At 46.3% G+C, this 15,090-nt stretch overlaps 1 protein-coding gene across 1 annotated transcript in view; it reads left to right on the top strand.

Moving 5' to 3' along the window:
- ABCA4 (ATP binding cassette subfamily A member 4) overlaps positions 1-15,090 on the top strand; it is a 141,464-nt gene that overhangs the window by 96,576 nt on the left and 29,798 nt on the right. The window contains exons 32-40 of the mRNA XM_039236476.1: positions 100-132; positions 1,581-1,686; positions 1,808-1,882; positions 2,114-2,283; positions 3,919-4,096; positions 8,176-8,291; positions 9,299-9,446; positions 12,319-12,442; positions 12,814-12,943. Coding sequence (XP_039092407.1) covers positions 100-132; positions 1,581-1,686; positions 1,808-1,882; positions 2,114-2,283; positions 3,919-4,096; positions 8,176-8,291; positions 9,299-9,446; positions 12,319-12,442; positions 12,814-12,943 — 1,080 coding nt within the window. The remainder of the gene's footprint in view (positions 1-99; positions 133-1,580; positions 1,687-1,807; positions 1,883-2,113; positions 2,284-3,918; positions 4,097-8,175; positions 8,292-9,298; positions 9,447-12,318; positions 12,443-12,813; positions 12,944-15,090) is intronic.

Genomic DNA, 15,090 nt, shown 5'->3' with positions numbered 1-15,090 from the left:
CCGTGGAGGACTGAGCCACCCCAGTAAGTATTTAAGAAGGAAAGTTAACAATACTGCCTTACTTATGGTATTTATCCAATATTTTGTTTTGGCTTTCAGCTTAAAGAGCAAATTCTGGGTCAACGAACAGAGGTAAGAAACTATTTTTGTAAGAAATTAATATCTCAGATTGATCCATCTAAAATAATTGCACATAAAACAAGCCACACCGCAAAGCCATGTGGGCTGTTCTGTATGTACTCAGAAATTCACAAGACATGTCCTGAAGGATGTGTGGCTATGACACCCTAAACCCAGAAGGTGCTCAGTAATAGATCTCGGAGGATCTATATGGGAGGTGGTGTTTCCTGAGGAGTTCCAGAGCATTCTCACTCCGAGGGGGTTCTAGAACTTCACAAGGATAACAATGTAGAAGGCTGCAGTGAGAGGACACGTAACCTAAGCCCTGCCACTCTTTGGCCCATCCCTTTCAAGCCCCAGGGAGTCTGGCCAGCCTCAGACTCACTCTGTTCCTGGGACATTCTGGAGGTTCATATGGTTTCAGAGGTTTGGAGGACCATCCAGGAATATTCTAAGAGTGAGCTGTCCTCCTAGGGTCCCTCAGGAATAGGGCCTCTGCAATGAATGCAGAGCTGATGCTGACTTGATTTCCTGGGTGGATTCTGGACCACAAAAGGGAAATCCTCCTAGAGGGAAATGTGGGGCCTCAGTTGAAGCAGAAATATTGGGGGGGGGGGTTGCAATTTAAATTCCTGAGAAATAAATTTCCCTTCCTCTGCCTTGCCTAAGCAGCACATTAATATTATTGTGTCCGGGAGTTTGGGTTTTATCCTGCCACTGAAGGGCTTTAAACCAGAGAGCAACAGGCCCAGATCAGTGTTTGAAGATGATCACTTGAGATTTCCAAGCCCTGTGGAAGATGGGTTAGAGCAGGAGTGATCCAATGCTAGGATCCCAGTTAAGGTGCTAAAGGCAGAGTTAAGGCAGAGAGAATGGTGAGGGGCTGCCAGAGGCAGGCTGGGGTTGAGAAGCACAGAGACACAGGCACAGCAGGACTGGTCCTGACAAGATGGTGAGCCCACTGCCGCCAGAAGTGCCTGCTAAGTATAGAGGTGGACCCATAAAGGAATCATTGGTTGGGGTATAGGGAGAGTCCGGGAAGACTTCAAAGAGAAGATGACATATGACAGATGAGTTGGAGTTGTCCAGTTGCTCATAAAAGGGAAAGGGACTCCTGGGAAGCTAGAGCCCCACATAGGCAGAGACACTAAGGCAGCCTGGCCCATTGGGACTCTGGCAGTAATGTGGCCAGCATATGCCACTCGAGGGAAGGCATGTGGAGAGACGAAGTTGGAGAAGTAGGCAGAGACCAAGCTCAGTAAAGATTAGGACTTATCCTGGAGGCAACAAGGAAGTATTAATAGTAGGTTTGTAAAGTGAAGCTATGTTGTTCCCTGGTCCAGACTATCCCCTCCAAAGTACACATTTCCCTGCATGACCTGAGAGAGTAACTGACAAGTGTGAAGCAGCACAAGCACGATTCATGGCACTGACTTGAGGACTTCTTGTTCCCTTGTCAGGTATGGAGGAATTTCCATTGGAGGAAAGCTCCCAGTTCTTCCCATCACTGCGGAAGCGCTTGTTGGATTTTTAAGCCACCTTGGCCAGATAATGAATGTGACCGGGGTATGTAAGCAGACTGAAGATTTGGATAGAGCTTTTGACATGCTGGTTATAATGAAACAGAAATGACCATGAGGGTTAAGCAGGGAAGAAACCCTTGTGCTTGTTCATTATGATTTTCTAGGGTCGCATCACCAGAGAGGCCTCTAAAGAAATGCCTGCTTTCCTTAAACATCTAGAAACTGAAGACAACATTAAGGTATTGGCCCTGCACAATCTGCCCTAGAGCTAAAAATTCACATGAGCTAGTTATTTTAGTTTTATTTTCCCAGCTTAATTAAATTCCATCCCTCCTCCTGTTGAAATCTAGCATGGAATGTCTTCCAGCTGCCAAATACTTCCTTCTCCTCACATTCTTTTTCCTGGAGCTCATTTTTTCTCTAAACAGCTGCAGCACCGCCTAACAAAGCCTATTACCTCTGCTCCGTAGGTATGGTTTAACAACAAAGGTTGGCATGCCCTGGTGAGCTTTCTCAACGTGGCCCACAATGCCATCTTACGGACCAGCCTGCACAAGGACAAGAACCCTGAGGAGTACGGCATCACTGTCATAAGCCAGCCCTTGAACCTGACTAAGGAGCAGCTCTCAGAGATCACAGTGTAAGCCACTGTGGCCCCCAACCTCACAGCTTGCTTGTTACCCTCTCCCCTCTTTGGATACCCCAAGAGGATTTTTACTAACATGAGCTGCTGATCTGGATGGCCAGGTTGTTAAATCAGGCACATTTGAACACGAGACTTTCAAGTGCCTTGTGTACCAAACTGTTTTGCCATTCTTTCTCTTCATGTTTATTTGGAAAGTAAGCATATATATGGTTCTCTTCCCTTTTGGGTCTTGATAACAAGTTGCTCCTGGACCTTACACAGATATTCTTTCCAGTATGCAAAGTGACTGCCAGGAACTGGAAAGTTGAGTCGGTCTTTCATCTCCCCAGGAGTAATCACCTTAGATTCCGGTAATTTTCCCTCAGATGGCCAGACTTTCGAGATATCAACAGATCCTTGCCTTCCTCAAGCCTAGGTTCTTACTGAACCATTTCAAGCAGTAAAATACAACAATCCTGTGCAATTTTGTAGTATATGTGTCCTACTCAAGGCCTATATTTGGTGGGTATGCCTTTATTAGTGCAGAATTATCCTGGTAGGCTGTGAGGGTCCACATTTTCCTATCCCAGTGTATTCAGTGCCCTGAACATGCCAAATGTCATCAGCTAAAATTTACTCCCTGGTCCCTTCTGGCCTTCCTCTGGATACCCTCTGAGGCTCTAAGCTGAAGAGGAATAGTCTTTCCTATGCCACTTCTCACTCAGCCCAAGTTTCTGTGTCTCCTGCTAAGCCTCTTGAATCTGAAATAAGAAATAGGAGAAGTCGTTTGTGGTAATAAAAGTAGTTTATAAAATAGTAATTGTTCATTAAATAAAGTTTATAGAATAGAGTTTTAAAAAAACTTATTTGCTGTTAACTCTACACAGTTTTTGCCTCTAAACATTTTTGTGTGTTTCCTTCCAGTTATGTATTCTAGTTTTACTACATGTATGGATCATGCTCTTTGTAGTTTTATCAGGGCAGCACAAAAAGTGCTCCTTTCTCTGTGAGGGCACTGCCCCACACCAGGGTCATGGTTTGCATGTGAAGCTCAGTTGTACTTCAGCCCACACCTGCCCCCTTAGCCATATGCTTTCTCTTCAATCCAGGGAAGGGTGAATAGAGCCAAGCTTCTATGTAAGTGGCTTGTACTCTTTTCACTTAAATTTACATTATGAACATTTCCCCATGTTGTGATATGTTTCTTGAAAACATGATTTAACAAGATTTCATAGACCATATTGCTCTACATAGAAAATTCAAGAGTTATCTATAGACAAATTATGAGAACTAATAAGGACATTATAGTATATGAGATTAATATAAGAATCTGTTTCTATATATCATCAACAAATAATTAGAAAACACAATAAAAGTTGTTTAGGTTATTACATTAACATGGAAAATATTTGATATTCACATTAATATTAGTATTCAGTAGAACCATGAAACATGAAGGCCACAGATACCCACTTAACCTTGACCCAGTTTGACTAGCACAGTTGAGTGAATGACAAGCTAGCCACTGGAATGGATTCTGGAGGCCGCTGCCTGGAGTTGGGTGAGGACTTCCCAGAGCCTAACTTTGTTCTTCTCCTGCATTTGCTCCTCCTTCACCTCTGTCTCCCTGTGTCTCTTGCCCTGCTGCAGGCTGACCACTTCGGTAGATGCTGTGGTTGCCATCTGTGTGATTTTCGCCATGTCCTTCGTCCCAGCCAGCTTTGTCCTTTATTTGATCCAGGAAAGGGTAAACAAAGCCAAACATCTCCAGTTTGTCAGTGGAGTGAGCCCCGTCACCTACTGGCTGACCAACTTCCTCTGGGACATTGTAAGTGTCAGATCATGGCACCTCCCTTGCATCCACGGCCCAAGGCAGTGGGTGTTTGTCTGCTCTGACTGAGGAGACATGGCAGGGTGGGGCTCTCGTACTGTTGCTGCTGGAGGTGCTGTGCCGCCGGCCTTGTGTGTTTGCTGTCTCCTGGAAAGGTACAGCATCAGGATCCCCAAGCTGGGGAAGAATTTAGGGCTCAGCTTAACAACTGCTGAGTGAGGGCTCTGCACCAAGGGGCCTTCTGACCCACTGAATAATCACTGCACTTCAGGCATGCAGCTGACCTTCCTGGACATAATCTGGAGCTGAAGAGGTAATAACAAGAGGTCCTCCATCCTAACATGCTCTGCTTACATCCTGACCTGCCCCTAAAAGGGGAAGGATGGAACATCCCCTGTGGTAGAGTCACCAAATAAATATAGGACATCAGTTAAATTTAAATTTCAGATAAAATAATTAATGATTTTAGTAAAAGTAAATCCCACCCCCCCAAATATTGCATGGGACATACTTATATTAAAAAAAATTATTAGTTGTTTTTCTGAAATTCAAATTTAGGGGGTGCCTGGGTGGCTCAGTCGGTTAAGCATCCAACTTCAGCTCGGATCATGATCTCGTGGTTTGTGGATTCGAGCTCCACATCGGGCTCTGTGCTGGCGGCTCAGAGCCTGTTTCAGATTCTGTGTCCCCCTCTCTCTCTGCCCCTCCCCATTCATTCTCTGTCTCTCAAAACTGAATAAATGCTAAAAAAAATATATTTTTTAAAAATGAAATTCAAATTTAAATGAGCAGTCTATATTTCTATTGGCTAAATCTAGCAACCCTACCCAGTGGCCTTACTTTGCTTTCCCAAGTAACCAGATCTCCACTAAATCCAATTAGTCACCACTTTAGGGAACACAAAGAAAAAATTATTTATCAGGTCAACAGCAGACTCTCACCTCTCTCACAACCAAGGTTGTTGGGAGCAGGAAGGAGTCAGGGTGGGTTAATTTTTGACAGGTCACAGGGTCAAAATAAATTGTAGCAAAGGCTTAGTTATAATGTAGCAGGGATCATTATGAAACCAGCTCCAGTGTTTTCTGGGCACTGTGGGTAATAAGATCCTTTGTTTTATCCCAATATTCTAAGACTACCGTGAGTCTCCACTTCATGTTACAGTAAGATATATCATGATGGAGGCCAACACAAACAACTTTTTTTCACTGTGGTTTTTAATAATTATGACAAATACTAGGGTTTATAAAGACATGATTTCTTTTACTCAGCTTACTAAAGGCATCCATCACTTAACATTACAAAGCCAGAAATCATCAGTAGAAACTAAATTCTTTCCTCTTTGTCCTGTCTACCTGAGAAAACACTGAATGCATGTGGAGGAATCAGAACCTGCAAGCCTCGCTTTGGATGAGAACATCACTTGTAGCCACCCACAGTGGCCCTGTGCTTTAAACATGAAAGGAGCTAGGCTCACCTGCATTGAAAAGCTATTCAAGTGCTGGTCTTTGGACCAGCTACTTTTTTTGGAGGCAAGGATTATAGAATTTGGCCTGACCTGTATGTTTGCTTAGCTATAGAGATCTCTGAATTAGAGGAGAAATATGTGGCTAGGAGGATAGAGAGGGGGTCTCGATGGGAGGTGATCCTAGCAAAGTAGATACTTGGCAGGCCAATGAAGAGTTAGAAGACAGTGAATATGATGCTGTCAGGCTTCTGAGGCTCTAGAATTTTAAGGCTGGCCTGGAATCTGAACTCTAGGATCTATAATGTTGGAGCTTAGCACCCTGATTAGCCAGTGGCAAAAAGATAACATATGCCTGAGGGTCATTGTTGAATGAATGAATAAACACTTACTGTTTATATCATTCACTCAGCACAGATAGGATGTTTTAAGTTCTTTTTTTTTTTTTTAAGGTTTAATTTTGAGAGAGACAGAGCACACATGAAAGTGCAAGTATGGGAGGGGCAGAGAGAGTGGGAGACAAAATCTGAAGCAATCTCTAGGCTCTGAGCTGTCAGCTGACAGATGGGGCTGGAATCCACAAACTGTGAGATCATGACCTGAGCCAAAGTCTGACACTTAATGGATTTAGCCACCCAGGTGCCCCTAAGTTCTTATTTTTTATATGGCATCTGTTTTTCCTTAAATTTTGAAACAATCACAAAATTGTTATAAAAAAATAGTTCAACACTTTTTTTCTGAGCCATTTGAGGGTAACTTCCCAGTCAGATGCTTTACACACACACACACACACACACACACACACACCCACCCACCCCCGGCACCTCCAGTGTCTACCTCCTATAAATGAGGACGCACCCAATGCAGTCTCAACATAACTGTCAACATCAGGACACTAGCACTGATGTGTCACCTCCATCTTGTCCTCAGACCCTACTCAGATTTCATTAATTGTCCCAATAATGTCTTTTCTAGAAAAGGATGTAGCTCTGAGTCATTGTATTTTGTTGTCCTCTCTCTTCACTCTCCTTCAACTTGGAATGGTTCCTCAGTCTTGTCTTGACACGCACAACCTTGACCTTTTAAAGATCATAGGCCAGTTATTTTGCAGAATGTTCTTTGAGTTTGCCCAGAGTTTTCTCATGATTAGATTCAGGTATGGCAGTGGTATCATGAATGTGTACTCTCTTCTCACTGCACCTGATCAGGTAGTTTCTGATTTCCATTTGTCCTGTTACTGATGATGGTCACTTTGGTCACAAGGTGTTTTTTGAGCTCCTCCACTGTAAAGTTACTTTTCCCCCTTTATAATTGATAAGAATTGGGGGAGAGGTACTTTGAAGCTATGTAAATATCCTATTTGTTATCAGACTTTCCATTTATTTATGTATGCCTGTAGGGAGTCATGGTTCCTGTGTTAATAAATTATAATCTGATACCATTCTTATTTATTTTGATGCTGAAATTATCATGTTTGGCCAGTGGGAGCCCCTTCAAGCCAATTTTTGTTTCCTCTCGACTTGTGTCTTCATCTTGGTTGAGCACCTCTATGCTCTCTGGCATAGTGAGATGCTCCAGACTCATCCTGTGCATCCTCTGGCCTATCCTGGAATCAGCCATCTCCTTGAGGAGCGCTGGTTCCTTCCTGTGGGAAATGTTTCTCAAAAACCAAGATCTCAGTGCTAGATATTTTCTCTGCCACTGAGGAACAGTGGCTTCAGGCCTTCTCAGTGGAGAGAGATGTATGTATATACATAGATATGCACATATTTACATCTATACAGCAAACACTATGAGCTCACTAAAACCTCCATTTCCAATCCCAACACCAAATAGGCTTCCATATTTGTGACTCTTCTTCAAAAGTGAGGAATTGGCACCTACCTGCACAACGTACTTGTGTGGAACAAGTCTCCCATCTCTGTCACCATCTTCTCCCTCATGTGGACATCCCACTCTCCCTGCCCCAGCTGCCCCCTATGTGGAGGTCCTCCTCACTCTGCTCTGGCTCTAATGGCCCCAACCAGATCGACCCCTATTAGGACGTGCTCTAATACCCCACACCAGCCGGCCCCGTGTGGGATGCCGTCCTCACTCTTCTCAGGTTCTCATCCTGCGTTGGACCACGGTGACACCTCCTGAAACCCCACTGTGGCTGCACACCTCTCCCTGTCCATCCTAATGGCTTGAGGACTGAATTGTGTAGGAAGGGAAGAAAAGGGATGAAGCAGTAAAAGGGTATCATCTATTTGAAATTCATAAGGCCAAGACCTAAATATTTTAAGTTTTTCTGAATTCAGGAGACATGCTTAGAAAGTAGAATCAACAGGACTTTGTGACCAATTAGAAAGAGAAAATGAAAGATTAGGTGGAGTTTTATAAATCAGTCTTATAGAAGATACAGGCTGAAGGTTCTCTGCACTGGGAGGTAGAAGTGGGGAGGAATAGGAAGCCTAGGAACAACTTAAGGTATGTTTGCTAACTAAGAACTGTTTAGACAGAATCAGAATCCCAGACCATAATAAGTCCTGGAAAACCCTGGCCCAGCCCTTGTTTTACAGAACGGGAAAGAGAGGTCTTGAGAGAGTAAGTGCCTTGTTCTCCTCTCTTCAAGCTGAATTATACTGTGAGTGCTGCCTTGGTGGTGGGCATCTTCATTGGGTTTCAGAAGAAAGCATACACTTCTCCGGAAAACCTTCCTGCCCTTGTTGCACTGCTCATGCTGTACGGGTGAGTTGTTTGAGCCATTAGCTAATGCTGCCCAAAGGGAAGCCGGGCGAGGGGCGTGCCCTTCTGACAGAAAACCAGGGTTTCTGGTGGCCATGTAGGGTGTGTGGCCACCAACAAGGAATCTGTCTGACTTCTGTTTCTGCTCTACACATGGAGGTATTCCTGGGACTCAAATGAATCTTCTTCCACTCACACTGTGGCCTGACCAGAGTCTGGGGACCTGTCACTCTCCCATCCTTCACCCGGCTCTGATTCTGATTCATCTGTGGCCAGACTGTCCATCTCTGTGTCTCCAGCTGTACTAGCCAAGAGTTGTTTGCACACAGAAGACTGCGGCTGAAAGGCTGCTCCTGAGTCAGGGCCAAAGGATGACACAAAGATTAAATCTCACAGAATCGTAGAGCAAAGCATGCAACTTTATATCCAGGCCTACCTCTTACTGTATAACACTGTCCTGTAACCATGGACAAGTAATTACCCCACCTGGGCCTCAGTTTCGTCATCTATAAAATGGAGATAGTGATACCTGGTCCTTCCTACATGGGCCAGTAAAGTCTTGCCAGAGCAATGGCCTCTATTCCTTTCTCTTAGAAATAGAGAATTCAGGAACCAGCATGACTGTGACATACCAACTCAAGTGAACTGTAAAGATGAGCCAGTTGGGATCTCAGGTCAGGTTTGGTGATCCAGACTAGAATGGGAAGCATTGCAGGTTAGAGACTGCCCCCTCTGCTTTGTAAAAGGCTTTGTAATTTACAGGTACATTCACAGCCTCCAGCTCAGTTGCTCCTCACCAAACCCCCATAGGTGGTCAGAGAAGGTGTTATTATTTCCCTTAGGATAAGGAACAAATACCAAGGGATGGAGTAGCTTTCTGGTCCTCCTGGGACTCTCACCAGTTCAAACATGTCACCTCATGTGAGGGGAATGCATTATATTTAGTGGTGGTACAGCAAATGGAATAGAGATGGAAACTTTGTCCCACTGAGTTATGTCATTTCACACAGATGGGCAGTCATTCCCATGATGTACCCAGCATCCTTCCTGTTCGATGTCCCCAGCACAGCCTATGTGGCCTTGTCTTGTGCTAATCTTTTCATCGGCATCAACAGCAGTGCCATCACCTTCATCTTAGAATTGTTTGAGAATAACCAGGTAAGCAGAACTTTCCTGGCTTTCTTGTTTGATTACTAAAATACCAGAGAGTATTTGATGGTCAGGTAGGACCACGGGCAAGTACTGTGGCTGGACAGTCTTAGTGCATACATGAATGTTGCTTCCTCCTCTCCTCCCTCTCTCTCTCTTCCTCCCTCCATGCCTGCCTCCCTCCTTCCTTCCCTTCCTTCCTTCTTTGTTTTCTTTAAACTCATTTGACTCTTTAAGTTTATTTGTACGCTCTGAGTAACGTGGTTTTCTGAGCTCATTCTGCAAGCTATAAATGATCTTTTGTGATCCTACGCTTTTAGATTTTCTTATTCTTACAGGGTTTCCTTAGTGACTTTTGATGTCCGGTTTTTTACGCGCGCGCACACACACACACACACACACAGGTAATACATTCATGTGATTTCAGAATTTAAAAAGAACAAAATGGCACACAGAAAGTCTCCTTCCCACCCTGGTTTCCCAGTCCCTTAGTTTGCCTCTGGAGGCAAACTTTCATTTCAGTTTCTTGGTGTTCTGGCAACAAATAAGCAAATGCATATGTTTTCTTTCTCCCACTTTCTTATACAGACTGTAACAGAGTAACATTTACTATTCTACGTGAAATTTAATCCTGAGGATAGGGTTAGGAATTTATGGTGCTGATGATTCATTTTTATGAGGTGTAAAGTGCAGTTGACCTGTCCTACATTCCCCCAGACTCCTTGCCCAGAAAGAGCTGGCCAGACTAATCCCGAAAACAATGACAGTGGCTCCAGGGTGGGTTCTGCTTGCACTCCCACTCCCAGCCTGCTGTGTCTGAGCCCTGGCTGTGGCTGGCCTGGGGGACTCACGGCACTGGCAGGCTCGCCACATGCCTGTGTCCCCAGTGGCCTCTCTAGCCTGTCCCTCCCCCAATAGGTCTTCGCAGTTCAGAGTATAAGCACCGGCCAGCACATCCACACTGCTGTCCTGTGGCCCCTGTCTCCACTCCCACCCCTGGGCCCTGCCAGGAGGACCTGGGGCAAATCCGCACTAACCCCCGCCCCCTGGTCTCCTGAGTAGTGCTTTCCCAGACCCTGTCAGACTTTCTGCAACCACTAAGCAAGAAACAAACCCTCAAATTTCCCGTGACTGGTAAAAAATGTACCATGTCACAGTCAGACCCCAGAAGAGAGATGGATGAGAAAGAGCACAGACCCTGCCGAGGCAGAGCCTCCTGGCGGGCTGAAAATCCTCCTCTCCAGAACTGTTTGTCACACGCTCGCAGACCACTAAGTCTTAAGGAATTGTGTTACTTCAGAATAATTAAAGAGTAAGCTCAAAATACTTTCCCCCCTGAAGGTTACACTCATTTAGCTAATAACATTTATGGATCATACTCCTTTCCCCTGCGTAAAGGCTGGTTGCTTTCATGTAAGTTAGCAGATAAACAGATGCTGCAGAAATTGCCCCGTGTCCCTCAGGCGGTTCTCAGGTCCCAGTGGCTGCTGTCTCTACTGAGTCCAGAGGCAGTGACTGGGTGAACACCGTGTGCTGATGTGCTGATGAAAACCAGCGTGACCCGCTGTCCTGCCCTGCAGGGACTCCTGTCCCAGTCAAGAAATGACCTGTGCACCGTGCTAGGAACCAGTATGAACCATCGTACACGACATCCCATAGGACAGTGTGTGATAGAACAGCAAAGGAACGAAACGATAAAACACTGTAGATCAGAGTGGGCCAAAAGAACTGGGCTCCAGGGATCAGGAGAATCCGGGTAGAGGAAACGCAGTTGAGCCTGGCCTGGAATAAGTAGAATTTTATTAGCCCATGTAACAAATAATGAAGTACCTGTTTTGAGCTAATCGCTGAGTGAGTTATTTAAAACGTACACCAAAATAATTAGGACCCAGTTGTTCTCCGGGAACCACTGACTAGTGGGGACAGTATAGGCAAGTAAAAAATAATTAGCCCCGGCTGGCAATGTTATAAGTACTAGAAGAGAGAAGTAGGTACTTTATACAGGAATCTGGAAAGGCTTATGAAAGAAGAAGTTGTTCAAGCTAGCTTTCTAAAGAAGAGCAGGAATCTGCCGAGAACAGAAGGGGAGAGAGCATTCTTTCCTAACAGCAATGATTAACAAAAGCTGCAGGTGAAGAGGCCTGGGGGCACAAAAGCATCATACTGGGAGGGGGGAATGGGGGACATGGGGAGCAGATAGAGAGAGGAGGTCATGTGAGCAAAGGTGTGGAGACCAGGAGGAAGCCAGTTGTGCAGTAGGGATGGGCCAGATAAGTTGTGGTGACAGATAGGCCTGGTCAGCCTCGCCCCCTCAGTGTCCCCTCTGCCATCTCAGGGGCGGCTCTTCCCAACACTGCTAGGCTAAAGTAGCAAGCACAGTCTGACCATCTGAAAACAGGACCCCCAACTCGACACAGACACCAGAAAGTCCCTGGCCCTCTTTTCCACTGGCAGCAGCCATAGACACCTCACTGTCCTGTGAGAAGCAGAGCTGGAAGACGTGCTGGGCCCCTCTTACCTTTGGCGTAAGCTAGGCTAAGAGCAGATGAAAGAGCCTCAGAACCCAGTGACAGCTCACAGCTGTACCAAAGGAGAGACGGCCGGGGCCGAGGTCCCAGCAGCTGCTGCATCTCCTGGAAACAAATGCCTTGGAGGGCTCACGTGTACTTTCAAAGTGAGTCTGCAACGACAGCTCCCCAGCCAGGTTGCCTGCTAGCAGCGCCTGCTGAGAGTATTCTAAAACCTCCATGTCTGTGTGACAGATCCCTCTTGTGGCCAGGCCCACTCTCCCTGCAGGCCTTCCCCTGCTCCCACCTTATGCTCAGGAGGGACAGGTGAGCCTGGTCCCCAGTGCTGACTGTCCTGCTTTTCTATGTTTCAGACGCTACTCAGATTCAACGCCATGCTGAGGATGCTGCTCATTATCTTCCCCCACTTCTGCCTGGGCCGGGGCCTCATTGATCTGGCACTGAGCCAGGCCGTGACGGATGTCTATGCCCGGTTTGGTGGGTGGCGCTGCAGACCTATGGAATGTGGCCCCAGACCCTCTGCATGTGGGACGGCTGCCTCGGGAGTTCCTATGGCAGATCTGCAGCCTGGGCTGGGGGTGTGGCGGGAGGGGAACACCTGGATGGCCTGGGGGTGTCCTACTCTCTGGGAGGGATCAGGTACTTCTGTTTCTGTGGCTGAGGAGCCACAGAAGGGGTCAAGACTAGCTTCCTACTCTTCCCTACTCTGACTCGAGAGGCCGAGATGAGACCTGGCTTCAGCTCTCGCTTGCTGCTTTGCCCAAAGCCTGGTCTACCTGGGCCGAATGTTGTGTCTAGGCCATTAGGGGCAGCGAGGTCAGCTGAGTGGACCTAATTCCTGTCCCCAGGTGAGGAGCACTCTTCAAATCCGTTCCAGTGGGACCTGATTGGGAAGAAGCTGGTTGCCATGGCAGTAGAAGGGGTGTTGTACTTCCTCCTGACTCTCCTCATCCAGCACCACTTCTTTCTCATCCGATGGTACGTTCAGGCTGCTGCCCTATGGGTATCAAGGGCAGCTCCTTGCTTCTGTCCAGGGACTTGGCTTCATATCCATATGGTTGTCTCTTTCCTCACCAGGCCCACTCCATTATGGTTTTTTACACTTTTAAAGCCTGGTTTGTTCTGAATAACACAAGGAGAGACACATGAAAATAGGCACATTGGAATTTGTGAAGAATCTAAACTCGAAAGTACTTAAAATAGGGTTTTTTTAAAGGTTTATTTATTTTTGAGAGAGAGCGTGAGCAGGGGAGGGGCGGAGAGAGAGAGAGGGACAGAGGATCCAAGAGGGGCTCCATGCTGATAGCAGCAAGCCCAATATGGGACGCGAACTCCTGAACTGCGAGATCATGACCTGAGCCGAAGTCAGACACTCTACCTACTGAGCCACCAGGTGCCCCTAAATTACAGTTTGTAATTTCAGTCACTAAGATTTAATCCCTCTCAGTTAATTAACAGATTCTCATTTCAAGTTGGGTGATAGCATTGCAGATGATAATGGTTAAGGGAGATCCAAAGTACTGGGAAATAGATTTATGCATTCATAAGAAAATAGACCAAGTAGGCCCCCTTGCTAATTAGAGATTTGAGAGTAGAGACAGGTAGTAATATGGGGGTGAAATCCAAAGTGACTACATCCAGGAGCAGTGTAAAGGGCGAGGGGAAGCGATCATGCCCCTCTGGGCAGGGGTGGAGGTGGGGCTTCCCTGGCCTCTTGACCCAGGCCTGGCCTCATTCTGATGTGAACACTCAGATTTCCAGAAGGCAGCTCCTCTGTAATCCAGGCTGACAGACCTTTACTAGGGCTCAGCACAGGGTCCTGAACTGCAAATCACAGTGTTTTGTTTCTTATCCTGTCATCCTCTCAGGCTGAGTCTGGCCACATGTAAATAAAGATTCAGAGGGCTTGTTTTAGCTTTTGATCCACCAGGAATCAAGTTACTAGAAATGAATCTATCTCCCTATTCATAGGGTCCTGGGGACTGAATGAGATAATGGGTGTCAACACACTTGGAATAAAATAACATGACCAGGAAGTGGTGCTGGTCATGAGGGACAGTGTAAGGAACAGACGTCCATGGACCCTCAGCCCTCACAGGCACCCTTCTGCAGCTCTGGCCACATCTTGAAGACACCTTGGGGTTGGAGGGAGGAGGCAGACTTGTTTGCCAGAACAGACTCATTAACTTCAAACTCTGTGTCAAACAATTGAGCAAGCCTTCCACATTAGACCTGTAACAACACCAGAGAAGCATTCCACGGTCTCGGACTTTAGGAAGCCCACGCCCATGCCTATGCTAAGAGGCAACCAGGCAAATAGAAGAAGGGAAGGACAGAAGAAAGGGTGCTTTTGGTGGAGGATATGCTAACATATGGAGAGTTCGGGATGGCTGTGAAGGGGGTGGGAGAAGGGGCTGAGAGAAGAGCCTGGGAAGGTAGGTGGAGCCAAGTCTTAAAGTGCTGTCTCACCTTGGTGAGGACTTAAAGTTTAAGCCTGAAGGCAGCCAGGAGCTGTTGGAGTGTTTTGATCAAGCAGGTGAATGATCTGCCAGATCTAGAAGCAGAGACCAGATAGAAAGCCATTTGGGCACCCAGGCAAGGCAGGAGTCAGTGGTGGGCCTGGATAGGAGTTGGGGGCATTGGGAGATGGAGAAAAATAGGTTGACTGGATAAATAGTAAGCAAGACAAGATTTAGAGATGAATTAGGTGTGACCAGTAAGGGAGGAAGGAAAGTTTATAGGCCACGGTGGTCAGGGAGGATTTAAGAGAAGACCCTGTGTTTTTAGGGATGGGGAAGATTCTGTTTGGCAGGGCAGAATTGAGAGAGCATTGAGGCCCTGGAAATGCCTGCAGAGGCTGAGAGTTGGGAAAGACCAGCATGGACTTGGGAAGCAAGGGTTGGTGGAGGTGTTAGTTCTAGAGATAAGTGGGAGCCGGATGACATTTACTGAGTGGCTACCATAGATGAAGTGTTTTAATAATGATAACAGCTACCAGGTTTTGAGTCTGACTGCACCAGATGCTGTGCCAAGTTCATCTTCTCCACAGTCTCTGAGGTAGACACTGTTATCCCCTCCCTACCATATGGTTGAAGGAGGTGATGTTTAGAGAGATTTAGTGATGT

The sequence above is a fragment of the Hyaena hyaena genome, unplaced genomic scaffold, assembly GCF_003009895.1.
Source record: "Hyaena hyaena isolate Hyena2069 unplaced genomic scaffold, ASM300989v1 scaffold_111, whole genome shotgun sequence".
NCBI lineage: Eukaryota > Metazoa > Chordata > Mammalia > Carnivora > Hyaenidae > Hyaena > Hyaena hyaena.
This window is presented reverse-complemented; position numbering and strand designations above follow the sequence as displayed.